The following is a 27,404-nucleotide window of genomic DNA, read 5'->3' as shown; positions in this document are numbered from 1 at the left end:
TTATCCCTTTCTAGTCTGGCTTCCATCCTTAGTACCCACTGAACTACTCATTGATGACCCGCATTTTCCTGCTCCTTTGGCTAGAGAGGGCAGGTTTTTTTGTAAGCGCTCACTGAAGTTTCCAGGTTGCCAGCTTCTCCAGCACCCAGTCTGGAATATATGATGCAAAAGAAAACCCAGAGTATTCATCATTGTATCAGTGCTTGGATCCCAAGATCCTTAGCTGGTCTTCCTTCTCTTCACCTTTCAGAGTTTTCTTATGTTTGTTTTATATATAATGTCTAGGGATGTTAGGTGTGCTCAACAGGAAGAATAGGGAAAAGTGTATCTATTCCTTTCTGTCTGCAACTGGAAATCTGACCACTTTAAAAGTTGGATTATTTCTCTTTTTATTATTGAATTGTAAGAGTTATTTATCTACTCTGGGTGCAAGTCTTGTCGATAGTTTGATTGCCTCCTATTTGCCCTGTTGGCTAGGGAAGGATTCCTGTTCTGGGCTCACAGGGATGGCTGAACATAAACTAACCTGACACTGGACAGATGAAGTCAACAGCAGTTTATTATTCAAAAGACTCATGACCCAGGAGGACACTGTATGCCATGAAGGGCCATATGAGGATTGGACTCGGGAACGAAATGAACAACCGCGGGCTGAGAGAGGCAAGGTTTATAGTATCAAGAGGATGAGGTGCCCCTTGGTTCCTGGAGCATATGATTGGCTTGTTAGAATAATTCTGTGGGCTGACAGGGAACTGAAACCTGCTGTTTAGGCATACGCAGGCTCTGTGAAGAGGAGGGGTGTTTGACTGCAGGCCCCTATCTGTGGGAGCAGAGTGGGGAGGGAACTTGTAGTTAGGCCACGTGAAGCTCTCCCCTCACCTGTTGACAAAGGAGTGCATAATACTGGGTCTCAATTTTTGACTTTACACCACAATCAGATATATGTGATGTTATGTTTTTTTCTTAGTCTGTGGTTTGCTTTTCATTTTGTTCATGGTGTCTTTCAAAGAGAAGTTTTTAATTTTGGTGAAGTCCAGTTTGTCAGCCTTTTCTCTTATGGATAGTGATTTTGGGTCGTTCTATGAATTTTTTTGCCTAGCTCAGTGTCATAGAGGCTTTCTCCTATGTGTACCAATGGTACTTAAAAAAATTCATTTTAATGTGTATATTTAAGTCTGTGGTTTCTTTTAAAATATTGTGTATGGTATGGGATAGTGGTTGAGGTTCATTTTTTCCATATGGATATGGAAACCACAGCTTTTTATATAGTTGTTTCAGTACTATTTGTTGAAATATTACCTTTTCCTATTGAATTAAATTTTTGCTTTTGTGGGAAGTCAATTGACCTTATATGTGTAGTTCTGTTTCTTTATGCTCTTTGATCCAGGCATACAGATTTCCCGCTTTTAAGGTGTGCCAAGTTTTTTCTTATCTCTGGACATCTGTATGCTGATCCCCATGTCTTACCTGTTCTTTTACTTTTCTGCCTGGTTAATATCTTATTATCCTTCAGGTCTCATTACAGATAATTACTTTTTCAGTAAACTTCACTTGACTCACATGTAGGATAGATGCTTATTCCATGTGCTCCTGGGGAATTGTATTTCCTATCCTTTTGATAATGATTATTCTGAGATACACTTATTTATCAAATATCTATTGTTGTCAGACATTGTTCTGGATGCTGGAGATATGACAGTGAGTAAAATAGTCAACAGTCTTTATCCTGGTAGGGGCACCTGGGTGGCTCAGTCGGTTAAGCGTCCGACTTCCACTCAGGTCATGATCTCGCCGTACATGAGTTGGGCCCTGCGTCTGGCTCTGTGCTGACAGCTCAGAGCCTGGAGCCTGCTTTGGATTCTGTGTCTCCCTCTCTCTGCCCCTCCCCTGGTCGTGCTCTGTCTCTCTCTCTCTTCCTCTCTCAAAAATAAATAAACATTAAAAAAAAAATCTTTATCCTGGTAAAGCTTATATTCTTGTAGGTGGAAATAGGCAAAAACCCCCAAAACATACGAAAACGGACAGAGGGAAACAACTGATGTTATTGAGAAAAATAAAGCAGGGAAGGAGGCATAAGAAGTGTTTTGGGTGGTTGCAATTTCAAATAGGATTGTCAGGGAAGACTTCTCTGAGAAGGGCATAGCTCAGGAAGAACTGAAAGAAGTGAGGAAATGAGTCATGTGGGTTTCTGGAACAACCATGTTTCATTCATGTGGAACAAGTGGAAAGTCTCTGAGGTAGGAGCATGCTTGGCATGCTGAAAAACCAGCAGGGAGGCTAGTGTGGCTCCAGCACAGTGAGTGAAGAGAGTTTGGGTCTGTGAGCTAATCAGGTCCACCTTATGCAGGGCCTTTCAGGCCTTTGTACAGACTTTGGTTTTTACTGCTGATGAGATGGGAAGCCGTTGGAGAGTTCTGACAAGGGAAGTGACAAAACTTGTTTACATCTTTATAGGATACATTCTCACTGCTGTGTGGAAAATAAACTGTTCATGGAGTAAGGATAGAAGCAGAGAGGCCGTTGAAAGGCTGTTGCAGTGATCCCTGTGCGGTGTGAGACTGACTGCGACAGGGTAGTTAACAGTGGAGGTCCTGAGGGTCTAAATATAGTTTGAAGGCGGTTCTACTGGGATTTTCTTTTTTCTTTTTTTTTTTTTTTAATTTTTTTAATGTTTATTTTATTTTTGAGACAGGGAGAGACAGCATGAACAGGGGAGGGTCAGAGAGAGAGGGAGACACAGAATCTGAAACAGGCTCCAGGCTCTGAGCTGTCAGCACAGAGCCCGACGCGGGGCTCGAACTCGCGGACCACGAGATCATGACCTGAGCTGAAGTCGGATGCTTAACCGACTGAGCCACCCAGGCGCCCCTCTACTGGGATTTTCTGATTAGTGTGCTCTAAAATGTAATTACTTTCTTTCATAACTTTTTTAAGAAGCCTGTAAGCTTCCTGAGGATGGGACTTTGTGCCTTATTTTATCATTTTGTTCTCAGCACCGCAGAATAATGGCTGGAACACAGTAATCACACTCGGTACACACATTTTGAGTGAATGATTGAATATTGTATGTGGAAACTTACAGTGAAGAAACTAGTAAAGTCAAAGGCAGAACAAAGCTATCATGGCAAAAAAAATATGCAAATGATGCATTCCTTTAAGGAATTACTATTCTGTGGTTCCAGCACTTTGGACTGTGGTTGCCTAGAAGACAACTCTTTCATCAGTAAAAAGAGAAAACAACAAAGAAAGAATTCACGTTCCTCACTTTCATCCTCTGGCTAATCTCCTTTATTAAGGGTTGTTAACAAAAGGAATTAATGATATTAATCATTGCTAACATTTATTGAATGTTTTCTTTGTATCAGATGCTATGATAAGCACTTTGCATGTACTATCTCATTTAATTTTCATGAGACCCCCCCCCATATGAAGTAGGTGTTACTGTTACCCCATTTCACAGATGAGGAAATTGAAGGTCATATAATTTACTAAGAGTGGTGTGAATCCAGGATTCGAAGCCTAGCTCTTAACTACTGCCCTGCCTGCCCTCCCACTTTGGGTCCTTATTTACAGTCATCCTCTCCTTTGTTATATCCTTAGTGACATTAGTGACTCAAGGAACATCCAAGTCTCCCAGTTTTTAATGTTTTCAATGCCAGTGATCTTTATTAATTTTTTCTGGCTACTCAAGTTCATGTCAGTACCTTCCATCTTATGCAGTAGAATAGTTCACCTGAGATGTCAAAACTGTATCTTTCCATTCTTACACAACTACCTGTCTTCTCAAAAACTTTCTCATGTTCTTACTACTTCTTTGGCCTTGCTGAATATTTCAGGTTTTTAATTCCTATCTTCTGGTCTTTCAACCTTTCCTGGCTTCATTTCCTTTCCTCTCTAACCATACATCTAATGACAGAATATTTATTGAACAATGCCTTATGACTAGACTAAGCATTTTATGTACTTCATGATAACTCTAGAGGAATAGGTACTAACATTAACCCCATTTTATAGATGAGGAAGTTGATGTTTAGCAAAGTAAAGTAACTTCCTTAAGTCATATAGTTAGCATTGGTTGAGTCTCAAATCCACATTATTTTTGACACAAAAACCCATGGCGTTTATAACCTATTGTCCTTCACTACACTCTCCATTTTATTCACTTTCCGATACTCTCAGTTCCTCTGTTCTCTTATCCCTCTACTTTCCTGTCTGACAAAACATTAAACCATAGATCAGTGTAATGGCCCACATTTGAAAACACAGATACTGTTAGGAATAGGGAATTGGGGAGATTGACTTAAAATGGTTTTATTTGGTTCATAAATTTAGAAGGAAGAGTCCCCTACTGGGAATTACGGCTATGGGCAAATATGGGGTCTTAGGCTAGTGGATTATGGTAAAGACTAAAAATTGCTTTCATTGTAAGGACTTTTTTTTGTTGAGAACATGATGTCGCATAAAGCTATTTGTTATAACTGCCTGTCATTTCTTGATCGAAAATAAAAGCTAACTTGCCAATAATGGCTCTTAGATAAGTAAGGACAGACTGTCATAAACAAAAAGAATAATAATACTCCCAACTAAAGCAACTGGTAATTGTGATAAAATTGAACCAATGGGAATTTCCAGCATAAGGATGGGAGCTACTTTTAGACGTCCTACTTTGGATAGACCTTTCAGTTTTTGTATATAGTTACTACTTGAAAATTTCCCTTATGTATACTAAAAAGAGATATACTAATTATTTTCCTGTTATGTCTGTTTTCATTGTCTGTATTTTGTTTTATAAATAACTTTTTATGTATATCCTCCTAAAAGTTGTTATTTCACAGGGTTTCATCTGTCCATTATGTATGAAAAGATGTATAACTGCTAGTGATTTGTCGGAGCATTACCAGCAAGTGCACGCTGAAAATGAAACAAGAGGACAGGAACTTCTTAATGACTCCAGTGTTACTGTGGGTCCTGTATATTTTGCTTTAGCAGCTTGGTTATGGGTTGCAGAATAGCTTTGTTTTTCCTTGCCTTGGTGTTGCTTAACTTTTTCTGCTACAAAGGGAATATGGATTGCTTTAATCATGCATGCTTAAAAGAAGGTTCAATAAGGAAAGCAGGCTCTTGGGAAGTTGGGTTCATTGCTCTTACTGTTTGCAGCTGTCTTTTTTGTGAATCTGTAAACAAATATAAAAGTTTAAGTTAATATTTTTGCATAAATTTTGCCATGAAATTCAAAATATAAAGTGAATGATGCCTGATTTCACCATATGTAAGTTGTATCTTTATCATTTAGTTAATGTTTTAGTAAAGCATATTTAAAAATGCTTTGGGTTAAAATGCTTTATACTCGTATATAGAAAGAGGACTTTGCATATTAATTGTTGCTGTTTTTATTTGAGAAAGTATCCAGCATTAGAGCCTGGATGTACCATTGTTTCGGTCTTTGTTTTGACTCCCTAGACTTGAGGAAGGTGACAAATGGCACATACTCATCATTAACAGTGTATCATCCAAATGTCTCTCTGTAGTGTGTGGGACGGGCCATATCTAAGGCTGAGGGTGGAAGCCAGTGAGGGCAAGTATTGCCCTTTTGCAGGCTGGAAAAAGTTTCTTAGATGATCTTGATCTCTTTCTTTTGAAAATCACTGCAATAATCTAAAAACAAAGAGAAACATAGCTTTTCTGATTCTTTTGCAAGTCTCACAAAAGAATGAAACTCCTTGTACCCAGAAAGACAAAAGAAAAAAAAAGACATGTGTTTTTCTGTCTGGCAATTATATATATAAGAAAGGATTTCACCAAACATTCACTTATTTGGCATATTTGTAGTGTACTTCTTATGCATCATATATTTTGGTAAGTGAAGAATATAAAAAAAGATATGATCTCTATCCCAGGCAATTTCTGTGATAAATATTATTTGTAAAAAGAGTGCAGTGGTGATTCAACCTGAGGAGAACCCCAGAAAAGCTTTACTGGGGAACAGTTAAACCAGACATTTTCTAGGGTGATACGGAAAATGGGTGCAATATAGGGAGACACCAACTGGTTAAACTAGCTAACTGGTGCAAGCAAAAAGAGAGACCTAAAAGATTCTTGGAGCTCTCCTTAGCATTTTACCACTTGTCTTTCATACCTCTTGTGCCAACTTTTCTTCTTTATGGGTTAGCCAAAATCAAAAGTGACAATATCACCTACTTGTCATTTAAATAAGAACTTTATTTTTAACTGAAAGAGCACTTGGTATAAGAAGGATACCATAAATATCAAGTTAAGGTAAGTTCTTTAGTGTATCTGAGAAAGGATTAGAGATCGCTTAATCTTAAGTAGAGTGTGTGTATGTCTGGGTGTGTGCATGTTTGGAAGTTGGTGAGAAATTTGGAATAATTAAGGGAAAAATGTAGCTGGCTGTTTTTAGTGTTTTACTGTTTACTAACAGCATTTTTGTGGAAGTTATCGATCTACCCTCAAAGGTGGTTGCGAAGAAATAGAGAAGCAGTCTCTTAATATCCACTATTAGTATTACAAAGCCCATGAATGAAAGATCATGCACTGTATTCAGGGGGCATCCCTCAGATATTCACTCTGAGCTTATGTTACTTTTATTATAAATGAGTGATGTGGTCTTGATAGGCTTTTTTCTTTATCCTTCCCATCTATGTCAGGCTAGCATTACTAGAAATAGCACTTGAATAATATTTTTAAAACATTTTTGTCTGCGTTTATTTATTCTGAGAGACAGAGTCTGCAAGTGGGGGAGGGACAGAGAGAGGGAGAGAGAGAGAATTCCAAGTGGGCTCTGCACCATCAGTGTGGAGCCCAACACGGGGCTCAAACTCACCAACCACGAGATCATGACCTGAGCCGAGACCAAGAGTTGTGTGCTTAACCGACTGAGTCACCCAGGCGCCCCACTATGTGAATAATTTTAAGAAATGATTGTGGAAAGACAAAACAGGGTGTAAGAAAAAACTATAAACTGTGGGTCCAGAGATTAAAGAGGCCAGAATTAGTAGAGTAAAAGTCACCCGTTCAGTGATAAATATTTATGCATCTGAAACACCAAACAACAGTTTAGTATCTTCTATTTAAGAAGGTGAGAAAGTATATGTATTTTAGAAAGATTTATTTTTATTAGAAATGTCCCAAAATTAAAGTGTTATTTAAACATGGAAAATTCATTTAGGTGAATCATATGGAAAATTCACTTAGGTGGAATATTTCTATGATTAAATATATATTACTGAATTTCTAAAATTTCTCTTTAGGGATGAATCAGTTCTTTCTGGAGTATTAACCTGGTAATATTTAGAAGCTTTAAGAAGGTATGGCATACCTTAATGTGATCGTGAGCTTTCTTGGTATCTTTAGATATCTAGACCCAAAATCTGGAAGTAGAGACAATAGTCAAAAAGCCAAAGTTGTAAAGATTAAATAGTGTAATTGGTCTGTGGCTTCTCTGGCGAACATTCTGAAATTTGCCTTCTAGATACTAGTAGAAGCTGACATGCAAAAGAGAAATGACCGGCTAAATAGTATAGCTGTTGCACTAAAAGCATGTTAACTATTGTGGTACAACAGTTACCGAGTAGAAGTTATAAGAATGGCAAATTAGGTATAAAGTGGAGCCGTCATAAAACATAATGGTAGATAATAGATGATTTTGAAGAAAGAGCATAACATGAGCTAGATTAACACATAGGCTGGGGACATTCATTCATTCAAAAGACAGTGCTGCGCATCAAATATCTCTGGAGCCTAATGGCGTCATTCAGATGTGCAAAGGTACATCCTGAGTACTTAGTACTACTACCTTTGCTTATTGCAGAGTTTCATAGGTGATCATTGCGTTCACTCACCTGTTGTGCCCCTGCCCTTTGCTCTACTTCTATGATCAGAACATACCTCTGTTTTCCAAATGCAGCACGTCTGTGTTTCAAACCTCTTTCCACACCTTTGTTAGAATGCCTCTCTTTTATTTCTGACAAGTGACTCCTGCTCGTTCTTCAGTATCCAATTCCAGTGTCCAGTGTATATACACATACATATAACATAAATGAGTTTCTGTGTAGTTTTTGCAAAACACTAACTCCTGCAACAGACAGAGTTGGATTCTTTTTTCCTGTGTTCCTATAGTTTATATATTTTATAGTTTTATATATTTCCTATATATTTACTTATGTTATACCATTGTCTGGTAATGTTTGTCTACATATCAGTATTCCCTAGTACTCAGTGAGCCTTCATTCTGCTACATAATGTACATAAATAAATGAATATATGCTATTTGTATAGCACCCAATTAAGGAGAAGTTTCTTTATTTTTAAGTTTTTACTTGTTCGGAGTACTTATTACTTCACTCTATTCCTTGGAAAGTTTTATAACCTGCAAGATGTTAAAGCTCTTCTGTCTTTTTGCCAAATTCTGCCCTGCCAGGTTCATTCATATTTTTGTTTTTTTATTTTTATCTATTTTTTAAGTAGGCTCCATGCCCAATGTGAGGTTTGAACTCACGACCCTGAGATCAAGAGTCTCATGCTCTAACAACTGAGCCAGCCAGTCGTTAATTTATTTTATTCATATTTTAAAAATAAATATATAACATAGAAAATATAGAGTGTGTTCAAAAATACTACGGTAGCCATTAGGGAAACATGGATGAAAAGCTCCAGTGTGTTGTGTATTATAGGGAATGTAGAAACTTGACAAGCTACTAAGGGTAGTGCTGGAGGGAAAATCAGTATATGCAAAGGCCCGGAAATGTGGGATACCGTGGTGGGTTTGGAGAACGTAGGTAAATCTGAATAGTTGAAAGTTTCAGTATAGTTGTGGAGAGTGAGAGGTGCCCCAGCATCAGAGTGATTAGCTCATTGAGGAAATATTCATGTAGGACCTTGTATGCCATAACCATATAATTCTGAGAATATTTATAAGTGTTTAATATTTTATGGGTCTATTAATTTTAGGCTTTTATAGTGTTCATCTTAGGTTAGCAAAGAATTTACTGACTAGAATACTTCTCAAGCATTGTGGATACTCTGTGGTAATTATGAGTTATTTAATACAGTACCTTTTCCCTCAGTGATCAGAATGCTTTATATTCTTAATTTTTTGGTTATCATTACTAGGAAGTAGATTGGAACAGCTGTTATTTTACTAAGGGGATATCTAGAGAGAGGGGTGGGAATATGATGGCAGACTTCTCAACTAGTCTCCTAGGTTAGAACTTCTCAAATTAGAATTCTGTACTCTAGCCATCAATTTACTCAACCTAAAAGATAGTTGTAAGGGTTTTTTTTTTTTTTTTTTTTTTTTTTTTTTTTTTATTTTGTAAACTTCAATCAGAATAGATGGTGATGTACTTTTGCACAATACCTGAATTTGGGCTTAACATCGTAAGTTACAATTTACTAATGGCACCATTGGTGTAAGACATTAGACCGTATTTCATAACATACAAATTGCTATTTTACAATATTCAACACAGTTTTGTAACCTTTTTCTCCCTCTTTCTATAGGGTTTCATATGTCCCCAGTGTATGAAATCCCTTGGGTCTGCTGATGAACTTTTCAAACACTATGAGGTAGTTCATGATGCTGGTAATGATTCAAGTCATGGAGGAGAGGCTCTTGCTCTGAAGCGGTACAGTACAATTGCTTTGAAGTGTAATGCTATTATGAATGCACGTGATCTTACCTCTTTCCTGTGTTAGGGCCTTGAGAGTGTGCTCACCATTCCTTGTCAGACTGACTCTTAGGTGAGGAGAACAGAATGTAAGAAGTTTGACAAGACTCAAGGAACAGAAAGAAGCCAGTGTTGCTTGAGCTGAGTGAATGAGCAGGAGAGTGTTAAGACAGGGACTAGATTGTATAGATTGTATAGTCCTTGTTAATGAGTTTAGATTTTATGCTAACTACAATAGGAAGGTATTGATCCTTATGGTTAGTAATTTAATGGGAGATATTTTGTTTCTGGCCTCAGGCAGTTAATGATTATATCACTTCTGTGATAAAGTGTTTTTCCATTTATGAATGAGGAGCTTTCAGAATAAAATTATTTTTCTAAGGGTTATATATATATGCCAGTATACATAAAATTCTAAGCAGCTTTTTTTTTAAGAATTGCAAAAACTAGAAATTAATGTGCAGTCACTAGCCATGATTTATTAAGAGACCAGGTTGTTAGAGAACATTAATTATTAATTCCTTTTTTCTCCAATATATGTTTAGAGATGATTTAACACTACTTAGACAAGAGGTCCAAGACCTTCAGGCTTCACTTAAGGTAAGAGTAGAAATGATTACATTTGTGTATTTTCAGTGTTTCAGATAATAAATCTTTTGAAATTTAATTAAAAATCTTTTTCTTTTTCCTTAGGAAGAAAAATGGTACTCAGAAGAATTAAAGAAAGAATTAGAAAAATTTCAAGGGCTGCAACAGCAAGTAAATGCTTTTAAATACTTGAAGTGTGTTTATTAGATGTTTATTTTCATTGTTAAAAATAAACATTTTGTAAGCAGGTGGCCTGATATAAATAACTTCCTAATGAATTTATCTGTATTTAATAGCCTACAGTGTATAGCCTTTGTAATTCTAATGAATGCAGACAAGTATTTTGGAAGCTCAGATGTTATTTCTTAAAGGTGCTCCATTAAGAATCAGTTACCTGTGGGTTTTTTTTTTTTTTTTCTTAATACCAGGCTGCATTATTCTTATTTTCTGAAAATATCCCTAAATGGTTAAAAAATATAGGTTCAGACAATAGTGAGATTCTTCAGAGCATTTGTGTTGTGACAAATGGGAGATCACTAAATTGTCTACTAGTAGGGAAAGAACTATTATTAACTGTTTACTGTTTATATTCTTTTTAAAAAAAATTTTTAAAGTTTGCTTATTTTTGAGGGAGGGAAGGAGGGGGAGAGAGATAAAAAGAGAGAGAGAGAATCCCAAGCAGGCTCTGCACTCTCAGCATGGAGCCTGACATGAGCTTGATCTCGCCAATAGTGAGATCATGACCTGAGCCGAAATCAAGAGTCAGTTGCTCAACCGATTGAGCCACCCAGACACGCCTGTTAATATTACTGAAGATTGTTTGAAAATATGGGGAGATGGTTGTATTAACAATTTTAGTTATTTTTTTAAACAGTATTAGGTTTTAAAAAACAGAATAAAGGTATTTATGTATATGTGTATGTATACACACAAACACACACAGCTCTATATAAAAATAATATGTAGAAAAAACGAAAATCATGGGTAACAAAAGTGGTTACTTTGGAGTAAGATTCTGTTGATACATAATTTAATGTATTTTCTAAATGTCTTAACCAACTATGATTTTTATATTAAAATTATATTGGCTTTTGCACTACAATTACATGAAGGATCATAGAGTAATAAATTTTACTAAATGTAGTTTTCATTTGTAAGAATAAAGTGGATAACCTTCAATAATAGTTCTAATATTTTTATAAAGTAATTAGTGATCCTGTTGCCTGTTATCTTAGTACATTGTGACTCTCAGTCTATCTTTTTGCCTTTTTGTTTTTTCACCAAAAATGTCATTTGGACTAGAAAAAAAATCCCTAATAAATGGATAACAAGATATTATTAGTCTTATTACTACTCAGCTTCTCTATTTGAGGCTGTGAAAGAGGTTTTTAGTAATCTAAAGTACTTAAAGTTCATTTACTCTGTTTTACATAAATGCCATTAACAAATAATCAAACATGTGCTGTATTATTTTTTTGTACTTGAAAACAGAGGAAATTGTTTACCACATTTGAGATGACTGTTTCACATTTAATAAATTAAATTCTCCACAGTGCAAGGTGAAATTGCCTTGGTAGGAAATTTACCTTGGGGAAAATGTATTTAAAATATTGATGGTTCTTAGCAACCAATATGTCTAAATCTAATGTATAGGAAAATAAGTCAGATACACTAGGAGTTGCTTTATTAAACTCTTGAAGATATGTGTAATTCTTTAGAATGTGGAAATAATGACTTGGCAGTATAGTATTTTATTCCTAATGCACATAATAAATTAAACCTTATGGAATATATTCTTTATTTCTGCTTTTTTAAAAGATGATTTATAATCATGAATTAAAAATTTGTGCTTTTAATGCCAAACTTTATAGTAGTGATAGTTCATGGCATGTTTTCACTTCTGCAGATTTTTATATATTATAGTATTGAATCTTATTTGCTGACTTAAGTATTGGCTTTAGAATCTATATTTATACTTATAATTTATATTATTTTAAAATCTTTACTGAATTTATAGAACTTAAGATGATACCTATTGTAAGATTCACAATAATTTAAATATGTGTTAACATAAAAAAAATTCTTAGAACCAGTGACTGCAGCTAGATCATTATGCCAGTCTGCCTAATGGTACTTTAGAAATCTGGAAGATTGTGAACAGACCAAAATTTAATCAGAATCTTGCTACTTACCTGATAGAATGTGGCTTGTAGAGACTTTTTTCACATTGGCAATTATAATAGTATTGTCTTTTTCTTTTAATGCATTTGTTTATGTCTTGTTTCCATTGAGGAGTCTAAACCTGATGGATTGGTGGCTGATTCATCAGCAGGTAACTTTGAACTTTGCTTAAGGCAGATATTTCTTCATTTTTCTTTTTCTTCTTCTTTAAGTGTTTATTTACTTATTTTTGAGAGAGAGATCTCAAGCAGGGGAGGGGCAGAGAGAGAGGGAGACAGAGAATCCCAAGCAGGCTCCACATGGTCAGTGCAGAGCAGAGCTAGAGGCTCAAACTCAGGAACCCGTGAGATCATGACCTGAGCCCAAATCAAGAGTTAGAAGCTTAACTGTCTGAGCCACCCAGGCACCCCCCTCATTCTTCTTTTTCACTTTTTACTTTCTTTTTCTCTGATCCCTGCTACATGAATTTGTATTGTGATTGTACTTTCTGGCTTTAAAACAGTGAAGCTAATAGTCATATTTTAGGTTTAGAATATTATTTGTGAACTTTATAGTTTAATCAGTTGATAAAAAAATCTTAGTGTTTTCTTTGTTCTGTATATTCTGAAGTTATAAACTTCTGAAATATCACATTAGTACATTTTAGTGAAAAGTTAAATCTAGTTTGAAGAATGATGTCCTCTTTTTCTCTTGAAATAAAATGATGAAGCTATCATCTTTGTAATTGACTTTGGAGGAATGCTCAATGAATAATCAGATTTGTATTTTGAGGTTAGCTGTTGTATTTACTTTCCCTCTGAAATCTGTCTCGCCCTTTTTTTTTGAAATCTCTTTAGGAGATGACTGCATATTTTAATTATTTTATTTAAGACTTGGATTGTTCTTAAACCATTTCTTTCTTTTTTTAATGTTTATTTTTGACAGAGAGATACAGTGTGAGTGGGGGAGGGGAGGAGAGGGGAAGAGAGTGGGGGAGGGGGAGAGGGAGGCACAGAATCTGAAACAGGCTCCAGGCTCTGAAGTGTCAGCACAGAGCCTAGTCTGGGCTTGAACTCACAAACTGTGAGATCATGACCTGGGCCAAAGTCGGATGCTTAACTGATGGTTAACCCAGGCTCCCTGGTCTTAAACCATTTCTAATTTTGTTTCTCAATATAATCAATTTTATTTAGAAAGCCAGAATATGTTCCTTTTTGGACAGTTGATGGTTATAGGAAAATAACTGAAATGTAAAAGCAAAATACTTTTGAAACAAATATTTATAGATTATTTGAGTATGATGCTAAATATTCCTTTGATTTGTTTTATATATTTATAAATTATGACTTGTGTTTAAATGAACCAGATATGCTTAATTCTTGAAATATGAAGATTCTCCATTTATAACTGGATGATAGACTCATGTTGATTCTCTTTTTTTGTTTTTTCTTTTCATGTTGATTGTCTTTAACTACAACAATGATTAGGATATAAGTAATAACAGTTTAGGAAATGTAATTAGCATTAATTATGTATTTAAATAGCTATGATACATTTTTGTAGAACTACAGTCTTTGGAACAACAATTAGAAGAAGCCCAAACAGAAAATTTTAATATTAAGCAAATGAAAGACTTATTTGAACAGAAAGCAGCCCAACTTGCCACTGAAATTGCAGGTAAATTGAATCAGATCTTTTTAGCCAATGATGAGTCTCGTTACCTTTTTGCCATTGTATATCCTGGAAATAAGGCATTGTATTTTAGTGTATTGTATTTTGGTGTGGTAAAACATTTGTTATAGACTATGGTAGTGATTATTGGAATTTAATAATAGAGTTGCTGTATAAATTATTTTGTTTGTCCTCTCACCTCTTCCTTTCAAAGGATCGATTTTCTCTGTAGAATTTTTCTTCTAATTTAGAAAAGGTGAATTTTCTTTGGGGCATGCTTAAAGATTAACAAGTAACATTTTGAGGAAATTAAATAATACAGTTAGATTTAACATTTGGTTATGCAATCAATTACTTTTTCTTTAACTACATGCTTTTAGGTTAAACTATTATATGTGATTAAGTATACATTAAGATGATAATTAGTGACAGTGCTGTATGGAATTTAGACAAAAACATCTGATTATTTTAAGTTCATCATTTAATCAGAAGTAAAAGTTTATTGTATATATTTAGGGTTATCTAAGGAATGTGAATTTGAATTAATATTAATAATATGTATATATTAGTAATATGTAGTTATGCGTACATAATAATATGTAATTAATACATATTAATAATATGTAGATATGCAATGTAATAGATAAGAATTTATAAAACTACCCTTTCCTAGAGTTAGTGTCATGAAACTAATATTTATATAACTATCTTTAATTAGATATAAAGTCAAAATATGATGAAGAAAGGAGTCTTCGAGAAGCTGCTGAACAAAAAGTGACATATCTGACAGAGGAATTAAACAAAGAAACAATTATAATTCAAGATCTGAAGACTGAACTGGTAATTCAGAAACCTTATTGAAATGTACTTTTATAATTTTCTAAATGAAAAATATATACTCTGAAAAAATGTTAAAAGTATTGCTTGAGTAAAATGAAGGAAAGGAAAATTCCCTCTAGTTCTATCCTTTACACATATACCAATGTGATTTTTTAAATAAAAATGGAATGTGTGATACAAAATTTATTACCTTAACATTTTTGTTGTTTCTATCTTAATATCATGTGTCTTTTTACTAGTTTCCTTATCTGCGTCTCTGATCCTGACCTTTCCCTGCCCTTTAGTTTTATAAATCCACCTACTTTAGAAAACTTCTGATTGCATTTCTAGCTTCATTTCGGATTCAACAAGTGTAGCATCAGGTCATCGTATTTCCTCCCCAACTATTTCTGTCATTGGTACTATATGTCTTCAGTGCTCTCCCAAGGTGTACAACTTTGGATCTGTCCTTGTCTCCTTTCTGTCCTGTATGTATGTATGTATGTATGTATGTATGTTTATTTTGAGAGAGAGAGTGAGAGAGCATGAGCAGGGGAGGGGCAGAGAGAGAAATGGAGAGAGAGAATCCCAGGCAGGCTCTGTGCTGTCAGCGAGGAGCCCGAAACAGGGCACGATCCGATGAACCATGAGATCATGACCTGACCTGAAACCAAGAGTCGGACACTCAACCGACTGAGCCACCCAGGTGCCTCTCTGCCCTTTATTTAGCACTCAATAAATATATGAATAAAATCAACCATATGCATATCCATATCCATTAGCAACAAACCCTAATTATGCTTACATCTGCTCCTTTATTTTTATTATCAGTTTCCTAGGATAGAAAATGGGGCATTTATGCTTCAAAATGTGGCATTTATTAAGTGATTGTTATAACCATGGAGTGCAGTTTGTGAAGGAAAAGAAAGCAAATAAAGCACTAAGGATAATTGTGAATTTGCTCTCTTTCACATTGTGGTGATACTATTAAATATGACAAAGATTGGGAAGAAGAGAGGCTTTTTGGGAAAAAGGTATCAGTGGTCAACATTTGCAGTCTAACAATTGATATTAAAGATTATTTTCATTTTGATTTCTTTGTAGTAAAACCATATTTTCGTTTTTCACTATAATTTTTAATGAACATGCTTCACAGCTTCAGAGACCTGGTATAGAAGATGTTGCTGTGCTAAAGAAAGAACTGGTCCAAGTTCAAACACTAATGGACAACATGACGTTGGAGCGTGAAAAAGAATCTGAGAAACTCAAAGATGAGTGTAAAAAGTTACAAGCAGAATATGCTAACTCAGAGGTAAATAAGTTCAGTGTGCCTAAATGTGATTGTTGTTAACTTGTTTAGTGTATACTGTTGAGTGAAGCCAGCAGTTGAAATTTTTCCAAGCGATCTATCAAAACAATACTTGACTTTCATTTGCCCTGAGTGATATTTGTGTATAGTCAGTATAGTCTGAGAGACAATATTTAATTTTGCTTTATAAAGCTAGACATTTAGAGAAGAATGTATAAAAGAGTATGGTCTACTTAATAAATGTACATATTGTGGAGAAATGATTATTTAAAGTTAAATTTGATCCAGGCTAGTCAATAAGTGGTAATTGAGTTTATCTCAGTTTGGTGTAGGAGTAAAGGAAGCATGATTTCATTTTTTTACAATTGTATTATCAATGTTGTTTAGGAAAAATATTTAGGAAAACTTATTTTCTAGTAGGCTTGTTTTTCACTTATCGATTATTGAATTATGTTGTTGAAAGAAATCTTAAAAATCTGTTAGACTAACACTTCACCCAGGACCCTCCTTTGTAGTCTCTCTGATAAGTGATCCCTAACTCTTGCTAGGTGGTGTAGGGGTGCATATTTCTTCATAAGTCAGCCGTTCCATTGAATTGACATTTGTTTCCCTAGAATTTCCATGCACTGATTCCAGTTCTCCTTAGGAATTACACAGAATAAATTGTTCCTTTTTTCCACATGAGATATTTGGAGACTGTTCATATTTACTCTGAGTTCTTTCTTTTTCAGGATAAACATTTTCAGTTCCTTCCACCATTTGTCACATGACTTGACTTTGACCTGTAAATCCTTGATATAATTATGTTAGTATATGGCAAGCTGTAGGATTTTTAGTAAATATATTTGCTTAAAAATGTAGCCTTTGTCTTTTTTACTAAAGTATTATAGAGGATATTTTGTTAACAGTTAACAAAATATTAATAGATATTTGTAGTTCTTAAGCTGCCTTATGTGACATGGACCTCTATTTTTCCATATTTTCAGTTTAAGAGGTTGTTACAGTAATGTTGTAGTTTGCTTTTCTTAGAGTTTTTAAGCTGGTGATCTTAAAAGCCATTCTATTCATAATTAGTAACATAATGAGCTATGGAGTATAAATATTATAGATAACCACGTCACCCTTTATTTTACTTCTTCCTGTATCTTTGTAAAGGGGGAATGGTGAACCTTTGTAGGTACAACATGCATAGTCATGTGAAGTTTTATGATGCTTACTTAACACTTTAGACTTTAAAGTTTATGAACTTCAGGTGCAGACTTCCCAAAAGTGATCTTTTTTTTTTTTTTTTTCAATGTTTATTTATTTTTGGGACAGAGAGAGACAGAGCATGAACGGGGGAGGGGCAGAGAGAGAGGGAGACACAGAATCGGAAACAGGCTCCAAGCTCTGAGCCATCAGCCCAGAGCCCGACGCGGGGCTCGAACCCACGGACCGTGAGATCGTGACCTGGCTGAAGTCGGACACTTAACCGACTGCACCACCCAGGCGCCCCATCCAAAAGTGATCTTTTTAGCCCAATGACACTTGACCCCACAATTTTTCAAACAATTTTAGGGAGTTCATAAATTTATTGAAGGCAGTTAAAAGCTTTTAATGTGCAGTCAAGGAGATGCTGAATCAAAGAAGTCTCATGAGGAAAAGTCCCATTCAGATAATGTGAAAGTAGAAATGCTTGAATCTGAGTGAATCGAGTCATTTATTTCTGTGTTTTAATAAGAATTACTTTTGATTAAATCTGCCTGCCCACTGGTATTTCTCAAATTTCTAAAAAATTATACTCTCTTTTGGTTAAAAATTCCTTTAATATTATATGAGGTTTCAAATCAAATGTAACAGGCTGACTAAAATTGAATTACAGCAATGGCACTTTTAGAATATATCTCTTTTAAAGTATAATCCTTTCTGACTGTTTCCTGCTGAGAATTGTGGAGTTATACATATACTTGTTATACAAATAGAATTTGAACAGGGAGAAGAAATTTATATATTTGCTTGCATTTTGGGAAAAATATATGTGGGAAAATATTTCTGAGTAATATTTAAGAATTACTTTAATATGGAGGATTTTTGTAAATTTGTATTTTTATTCATGTAGATTAGATTATCTTCTATGTTATGGCAAGAAGTCATTTAAGATGAAAAAGTATAACTAGAGTTATAAGATTTTGGGGAAAAGGATTTAGTGACTTCCCTGTACTGTCCTCCTATCAACAAGAGTAATTGTGGGAAACAACTTTTTTCTCTCTCTCAAATTGATGTTTCTGGAAAAGAAGAAAAATGGCATAGAAATTCATTCTTCACATCTTAACTTTTACATTTTCATAAATGTTTATCTTTTTAAATGTTTTGAAATAAATGTTAAAATAAAGAGATTTGCTGAATAGCACTTAACATTTCCTCATCATTTTAGTAAAACAAGGGTAATATTTACTTTCTAGTAGTTAACTAATAGGTGTGTAATGATTGAGACTTCAGATTATGTTGAACAAGTTTAGGAAGTGGTAGCATGAGTCAGAGTAATATTATTATTGGAAACAAGCTCTTAGGTTTTGAGCACCACCAAGTTTTAGATAATATGCCAGGTACTTTAAATATATGGTCTCTTTTGTTTCTTTTAACTCTGTAAATTAAGTATTAAGTTTGTTTTATGTGTAAGGAATCTGAAGCTCGGTGAAGTGAAATAACTTGTTTAAGTTCATGTACCTCATATAAAGGAAGCTAGGATTGGATCCCAGGTCTCCTCCAAAGCCTCAAGTCTTTTCTGAATCATGTTCTCTCTCATTTAGGGTGGTCTGATAATTGCCTTATAAGTAAATTTGTGCTATTAATTTTGACCTAATACTTACTGTTATTACTTTTTATATTTTGCTGTGTTATATGATGTAATATTTATATTGAGTACAACTTAAAATACTTTTGAGTTGTTTCACACCATTTTTATATTAAAACAATTAATGTCTAGATATTCCATCTCATTTGTTTATAACAATGTTATAAACCATTTGTTTTTAGCTTGTGCTTACTTTTTAAATATGTGGCATGTATTTTATTAATTTATTAAAATTAAATCCTATTCTTAAATTTGTTGGTGAATTATAGCACTTAATGAAAAACTTACTTTATGTATTTATTACTACTTTACTGAACGTAAATACTGGTATCTGAAACAAAATACACGAACAGGAATTAAAGGAGCTAAAAATGTAATGATTTGTTTGGTATTTCTAATTGAAGCTAAAGACATAATGATGTAATATACATTGTTAAGTATGTCCTTATGTTCCATTACATTCATTTAGATATGCCTATGAATTCATTGACAGGTTTGGTTTTGTTTTGTTGTGTTTTTGGTTTAGATATTTTAGAAGGCATATAGAAAAATAATTCATTCTAAAGCATTTGAAAGTACTTTATAAATAGTTATCATCAGAAATTGAGGATTTAAGGGTTAAAATAAGTATTATTTTTAAAAATTTACATTACTGAAAATATCAAAGCTATAATCAACTTACATTTGGTGTGGTCTTTAATGTAAATGGTTTTTTAAGAATTTTATTTGAATTCCAAATAAACTCATTTTAAAAGCTAAAATATTTACAAAGATATGGAATAAAAATGGTTATACTCATGCATAGTTATTAAAGAGTACTTAAATATCTTTTAAAAGTGTACTAATATTAGAGATCAGTTTTAGCACTATGTTTGGACATTTTTATTATGTGTTCAGTGTGTACTTTTGTCAGTCTTCCACCTTTCATCCATCATTTTATTATTATTATTTTTTTTTTCTGCTTTCTAATGGAGATGCTTAAACTTGAGGTAATGTGTTTTGGGAAGGCTTTTTAATGTTAGTAATACCTTTAATATAGCTCCTTCTATTGTCAAATGGAAATTTTGTGTTTTAAGGCAACCTCAGAACTTCAAAGATATGCTTATTTTTGTTAATCAAGTGAATTTTCAATCGTCTTTAAATAATTACATACAAATTGTAGTAGAATATTATTAGCACAATAATTATAATTCTAAAACACTAGCAGGATATTTGCTCAAAATATCTCTAATTATTTTTTAATTTAAAATTTTTTCGTAAAAGTCTAACTTGAATTCAGTAACATGGCTTCAAGGAAATGGAGGCTATTTTATCGGGTCTCAGATACTGGGAACAAATATCTATTAACTCCTTGGAGATGAATCACTCATTCCTTTAGAGAGTAGTTTTTGAATGCCTAGGGTCAGTAGCTGTTTTAGGTGTGGGGAATACAACAGTGAATAAGACAGAGGGCCTGCTCTCATAAAGCTTATAGTCTTTTGTGGAAGCCAGATAATACGTGAATAAATCAAATCTGATGGAAAATCAGGTAATAATAAATGCTATAAAGAAAAATAAAGCAGGGTATGTATGGGCAGTAGTGGAGCTGGCAATAATGTATGACAGTTTTAGATAGAATGATCAGGGAAGGTCTTCTCAAGGAGGAATGTGTGAGAAGTAAGCAAGAGGGTGAAGAATTGTGAGTAAGCATTCTCAGGAAGAGGGAGTGCAACTGTAAAGTCTCAAAGCGCAGATGAGTTTGGCCTGTTAAACAGTGAGGAATGTCTTTGTGGCTGGAGTGGAGAGCCATCTTTGTTTGAATTTGACCCATAGTCCTATTTGAACAGGGAATGTATTTTCTTGCACATTTTGACTTTTCAATTTGTATATTCCCCCAATACAAACATAATGCATGATCATTGTAAAACATTGAAATGATTCATGATGTACAGCAGAGAAAATGAACCTTATCTGTAGTTCATTCCCCTCCTTTCCCTCTCCATGACTGAAGTATACCTTTTGTTGTAAACTCTTCCCACATCTTTCTTTTTTCCACCCTTGAATAAACTAAAAAATTTCAAATGGTTGCTTTTAAAAAAATTATAGTTAAAAATATACATATTTGTACAAAGGATAAATGATATACCTAATGTTTAATTCTTTAGGTATTAAAATATAAAGTCATTTATAAGAACATATTTTAAAACTATAAAATATAACAAGATATTGTTGAATATATTTGCTTTACATTTTGCTTGTTTAGTTTTTTCTACATGTCGGAGTTAATCAGCAAGACAGATGTTACTCTTGGCTTACTATATCTTATAAAATTTAATGTGGAATCATGGTTTTTTAATGAAATATACTCCTAATTTGCATCTTAATATGCGCTATTATTTCTGTTTATTATGTGTCACTCTGCTAAATCCTTTGATAAGATATTTACAAGTCAAGATTTAAATACAATAATATATCTTCTTTTGTGATAAGTTGGCATCTACGCTAATGATTAAAATAGGGTAACTTAAAATAGCCAAACTGTTCCTAATATTTCTCTGAACATCCATAATGTTACTAACAGAAAATGATCCTGAGATTCAAAGTTATTAGGGATAGCAGTTTGAAATAAACTCCCAGTATCAATGAAAAGGTTACATGATCTGTTTAAGAAAGAAATTATTAGGATATGCCTTTAACTTGAATATAGTTAAAAATAATGAATATTTAAACATTTCCTTCTTTGAAGCATAGGATATATATGGCATATATTATATATATATATATGTGTGTGTGTGTGTGTGTGTGTGTGTGTGTATATATATATATATATATGTTGTTATATGTTGAAACACCCTGTGTAGAAGCTGTAACTGTAAAGCAATATGACAGATTGCCTGTCAGTATATCAGAATTGGTTTATTTACATGAATGTTTTCCTTAAAAGGTTAGGCCAGGAAGATATCTTAGACATGCTGCTATTTGTAAAAACTTTTTTGAAACCTCTTTTAGTTGACTTTAAACCAGTTTGGAAAACACTCAAAAAACTAGTTTCATCAACTATATTAAAATAATATAAGCCCAAGTGTTTAATCATTCAGTTCAATCACTTACCTTCTTTACTAGATGGTTTTCCAAAACTTAAAACCAAAGCACTGTGATAGATGAAGATATACCACCAAAGAGAATCCTTAAAAAAAAAAAAAAAAAAAAAAAAAAAGTGCCACACATACTGGAAAGGTTTTTAAGAGAAGAGTAACAGATCTCTTGGCGTTACTGTCAAAATAAATCAGTAGTCTTCTAAGGTTTCTCCCTTGAAGATGTATTTGTAATATTTGATGTAGATAACTACTCTTGTGTTTATTAAAAAATTTTTTTAAATGTTTTCCATAATAAAATTTATTTACTAATAAAGAATATAGACAATGAAAATGTAGCTTTAAGAATGTAAAAAGTGAAGTCAATAAGCTAAATATTAGAAATAGAAAGTTCTTTTGTTAATGTCACTTGCAAGGAATCATACTTAAAAAGCAGTACTTAGTCTCTCTCTCTGGTCATTGAAGCTTTCATCTATAGGAAGTTTCTATTTCTGAGACTTTCTTACTTTTAAATGATCAAACCTTTGTCTTAATTTTGTTAAGATGCATTAAAGCAAATTCGTGTCCAGCTATTATACCTAGTCATGGAATGACCCAGTTTAATAAAATTATATCTAATAAAACTCTGTATAACTTCTTTGGACAGATACTTTCCATTACAGTCAAAAAGATGATTCGCTACCTTTCCAAGGTGATTCTGTATTGTGTGACTGTGTTTATTTAACATGTTTTTAAAGTAAAAAGAAAGGCTATCCTGTAGAAGTTGGGATAAAAGGTAGGCAGTAACTTGCATATGTTCTTTAAATTCAGAAGGATTAAAGTACAGAGTTTCAAAGCCAGTAAATTCAGGTTGATAGTTTGATGCTGACTCAGATACATAAAGTAGGATGCCAACTATTCATTTCATTCATTATTAAATAAATGAGGTTAAACATTTTGGATAAATTTTAAAAATTAATTTTCAGTCAAAAATGATGTGGGGTGGCAGTAGGGTGGTAGGAAAAAGAACTAAATCGAAACTTCGAAGTATTATATCAATTTAACAACAACAGTGACATAAATCTGTGTAACTTTAAAACCTTTGGATACTTCCATTCTCTTTTCCATTTTAGTTCCCTCTAATTTTTTTTTCTTTTTTTTTTTTTTCTTTTTTTCTTAAGGCCACAATAAGCCAGCTGAGGAGTGAACTTGCCAAAGGCCCCCAGGAAGTTGCTGTATATGTGCAGGAACTACAAAAACTTAAAAGTTCACTCAATGAATTAACACAAAAAAATCAGGTGAGTATTTAAAAACTACATAGAGTGGTGAATTGGTTTTATGTATCTTAAATTTTAATCTTGTGTATGTTATGTATATATTGGCATGAGTACAGTGTGACTTTATTACTCTGTTGTTTTTTTTTTTTTAAGTGTTAAGTACATTCACATTGTTACAGAACCGATCTTCAGAACTCTTTCCATCTTCCAGAACTAAAATTCTGTACTCTGAACAACACCCCATTCACCACCACCTTTTGTAGAGGAAAAACACTCCTGTGTGTCTCCTCTACTCTCAGTACTTTACTACACCTTTACTTCTGACACCAGACATATGATTGTTCCACATATCAGCAGTTCTGTGACACCAGTGGATGACCTACAGTGTAACTCAGTTCTACCACCATTTACTTGGAGATAGTGGGAAATAGTGTCAGATCCCACAGGGGTTTAGCTGCCCCCTCCCCCCACAAATACCAGTTCAAAGTCCAACTTGTTACCTGTACTTCTCACCAAATGGCTGTGGCTGTAAATGGGAGGTTCCCACAACCCTTGCCTTAGATTGGATTAATATGCTAGAGTGACTCACAGAACTCAGAAAAACATTTTACTTACTAGATTAATGATTTATTTTAAAAGATTATAATTCAGGGGGTGCCTGGGTTGCTTAAGCTTCCGACTCTTGATTTTGATTTGGCTTGTGATTTCACAGATCATAAGATCGAGCTCCATGTCAGACTCTGTGCTGACAGAGTGGAGCCTGCTTGGGATTCTCTCTCTTCCTCTCTCTCTGTCCCTACCCCGCTTGTGCTCTCTCTCTCTCTCAAAATAAATAAATAAACATTAAAAATAAAAGATTAGAACTCAAGAATAGCTAGATGAAAGAGATCTGTAGAGTAAGATGTATGGGAGAGGTCATGGAGCTCCCACGCTCTCTCTGGGTGCTTTCTATGTGTTCGCCAACCTAGAATCTCCCTAAACCCTGTCCTTGTGGGTTTTTATTCAGGCCTCCTTACAGAGGCATGATTGATTAATTTATTGGCCATTGCTGATTAATTTGACCTCCAGCTCCTGTCCCCTTTCTGAGGTAGGGGGTGGGGTTGAAAATTCCAACCCTTTCATTTTGGTTGGTTCCCATGACAACCAGCCCCCATCCTTAGGAGCTTTCTAAAAAAAAAAAAAAAAATCACCGCATTAACATAAACTCATTGGTGGTTGAAAGGGAGTTGTTATGACTAACAAAAGACATCTTTGCTACTCTTTTCACTTAGGAAATTGCAAGGGTTTTTGGAGTTCTGTTCCAGAAATGGAGATGAACACCAAATGTATATTTCTTTTTATACGTTACTATCACACCTTTGATGCACAGAGTTTTTGATTTGATGTAATCTAGTGTCTGTTTTTACTTTTGTTGCCAGTGCTTTTGGTGTCATATTTAAGAGATCATTGCCAAATCCAATGTCAGGCAGCTTTTCCCCTGTTTTCTTTTAATGGTTTTATACTTTTCGGTCTTATGTTTAGGTCTTTGATTCATTTTTGAGTTAATTTTTTTTAATAGTGAAAGGTAAGGGTTTAGTTTCATTCTTTTGCATATAGATAAACAGTTTCTCCTGCACCATTTGTTGAAAAGACTGTCCTTTCCTGTGGTCTTGGCACCCTTGTTAAAAATCATTTGACCATGTATGTGAATGTTTACTTATGGGCTTTCTATTTTTATACCATTAGTCGATATGTCTGTCTTCATGCTAGTACTCTACTGTTTTGACTACCGTAACTTTGAAAAAAAATTTTTGTTTTCAATGTTTACTTATTTTTGAGAAAGAGAGAGAGAGGCAGAGCATGAGTGGGGAGGGACACAGAGAGAGAGACACACACAGAATCCAAAGCAGGCTGTCGGCTCTGAGCTGCCAGCACAGAGCCCTACATGGGGTTTGAACCCACAGACCGCGAGATCTTGAGTTGAGCCCAAGTCAGACGCTTAACCTCCTGAGCCACCCAGGTGCCTCTGACTACTATAGCCTTCAGTAAGTTTTAAATCAGGGAATGTGAGACCTTCAGCCTGTTATTTCCCACCTTGTTTCTTTATAGACGAGCAACAGATAATATTCAGTTTGGGGGCAGGGCAAGTATTGGTTAGTACTTTTTTTCTGTGTCTTTACTTTTTTGGTCGTGGGGGAGTAGAGTCACTAAACCCTTATATTCAATGGTATGGTGAATTTGTTGGCTTGCTTTTTAATAAGTTGAACCTAATATTTTGATGAAATATAGCAAGGGAAGAACCAAAGAAAAGAACATGGTAGAGGGGAAAAAGAAGTAAGTATAATTGGTTGGAAATATCAGGCCTCCTGCCAACAGCCAGGCGAATGGGCTTAGAAGCAGATCCTCATCCTCCAGTTCTTTTCAAATCATCAGAGGCTGTAGCTCTGGCCCACAGCTTACTACAACAGTCTCATGAGAGACCCTGAGGTGTAACCGTCAGCTGAGCTGCTTCTGGGTTCCTGACCCTCAGAAACTGTGTGAGATAATAGACACAATTTTAACCTAAGGTTTAGGGTAATTTGTTGCTTGTGCCCTTGGCCAACCTCAAACCTCTTGATCTCAGGAAAGCTGTATATTTTCAAAATTGTTATAGACTCCAAAGAGCTTTTATTTTTGGGGTTATATCTATGGATATTTAGTATATTAGAAATTAAAACATAAATTTAAAAAATATGTGTCTTTAAAACATTAATAAATATTAACAATACTATTTCTTATGAAAGATGACTATTTTCTAAAACAAAAAATAGTGGTGGTGTTTTATATTTTTGCAAACCTATTTAATGTCTAGCTTAATATTAGGACAGATGGATTCTCACATCTGCTTTTACATTTCATCTGTTGTGATATGGTTGAAGGGTGTGAAGAAAATTCAATCTCACGTAGGTATGTAGTTAGGAAGAAGAGGAATCTCTGAATAGCTTTTTTTTTTTTTTTTGGATAATTATAGCTATTTTTATTTGATACTACACCAAAACTAGATAAGGCATAGTTTCTCAATAGCTAGTTACAGTCTAGAATCTGAAACCATATCAATGCTGTTTATATATTTGTAACATTAAATTTATTAGTTTTTTTTTTGCCTTTTGAGTGGGTTTTATAACATCATGCATTAGTCAGGTGTAAAATATTGGTTATGCAGATCTTCCAAATATTAACACATTACCTTGTGCAATATAAAAACAGTATCATTTGTCAATATCTCCATCAGTCTCTGAATAGGCTTTAGGTATGAGGAAGTGTCAAGCTCATGGTGATGGATACTAGTTTTCCAAAATTCTGCCCTTCTTTGAAAGCTTGAATTTTATTACTGGAAACAAATAGTATCAATTCTGTTTTCTTACGTGATAGGTTCTTTTCCTACCAAGTATGAATAATCAAATTTTGTTACTCTTGCCAGTAAAAATGGTGTTTTATGAAAAACAGCAACTAGCTCAGCTTGTAATTTAAGACCATAAATGCTTTTCCATGTGACAATCCTACTGTTGTTTGGTATGCAGCAGAAGTGATCTATGCATACTTCTACTTTTTCACTAGATTTTATTTTTCCTTGCTATTACAAATATTGCAGCTTGAACATTCACATATAAATCTCATGCATTTGTGCAAAAATTTCTTTGTTATGTCTCCCAAGTGAAATGGCTGGGGTGTAGGCTACACACGTTCAAGTTTAGTACGTGACCTCAATTTTCTGAAGTAATTATATCAGTTTACCGTTGTCCATTTCTCTGTCAACTCTTGATGCTGACTTGATCTTTTTCTGTGGCTTTATGAAAACCTGTCCATCCCCCTCTCCCTTTTGTCTCCTGTCAAGCTATATGTGGAAAACTTCTATATACAGTTTAGTTTTATCTTTCTCCCTCAGTTTGATTTTTAATTTCTTAAAAATTGACGTTCTACTTTTCGGAAATTGACCAAGATTTGTACATAAAATGGATGTTTATGATCAGTGTCATTTATTATATCATT

The 27,404-nt window shown here is 34.2% G+C and overlaps 1 protein-coding gene across 1 annotated transcript in view; it reads left to right on the top strand.

The window, feature by feature from the left end:
• Window positions 1-27,404, top strand: part of EEA1 (early endosome antigen 1) — a 115,900-nt gene that overhangs the window by 24,326 nt on the left and 64,170 nt on the right. Inside the window, exons 3-10 of the mRNA XM_047065385.1 lie at window positions 9,520-9,644; window positions 10,232-10,286; window positions 10,380-10,445; window positions 12,567-12,606; window positions 13,998-14,111; window positions 14,824-14,945; window positions 16,081-16,236; window positions 23,301-23,417. Of these exons, the coding sequence (XP_046921341.1) occupies window positions 9,520-9,644; window positions 10,232-10,286; window positions 10,380-10,445; window positions 12,567-12,606; window positions 13,998-14,111; window positions 14,824-14,945; window positions 16,081-16,236; window positions 23,301-23,417 (795 nt within the window). The remainder of the gene's footprint in view (window positions 1-9,519; window positions 9,645-10,231; window positions 10,287-10,379; window positions 10,446-12,566; window positions 12,607-13,997; window positions 14,112-14,823; window positions 14,946-16,080; window positions 16,237-23,300; window positions 23,418-27,404) is intronic.

This window comes from Lynx rufus, unplaced genomic scaffold (genome assembly GCF_022079265.1).
Source record: "Lynx rufus isolate CCGP_SWC_20201006 ecotype Redwood Valley unplaced genomic scaffold, mLynRuf1.p SCAF_7, whole genome shotgun sequence".
NCBI classification, from domain to species: Eukaryota; Metazoa; Chordata; class Mammalia; order Carnivora; family Felidae; genus Lynx; species Lynx rufus.
Note: the sequence above shows the minus strand (reverse complement) of the source record. Positions and strands in the feature narration are given on the sequence as shown.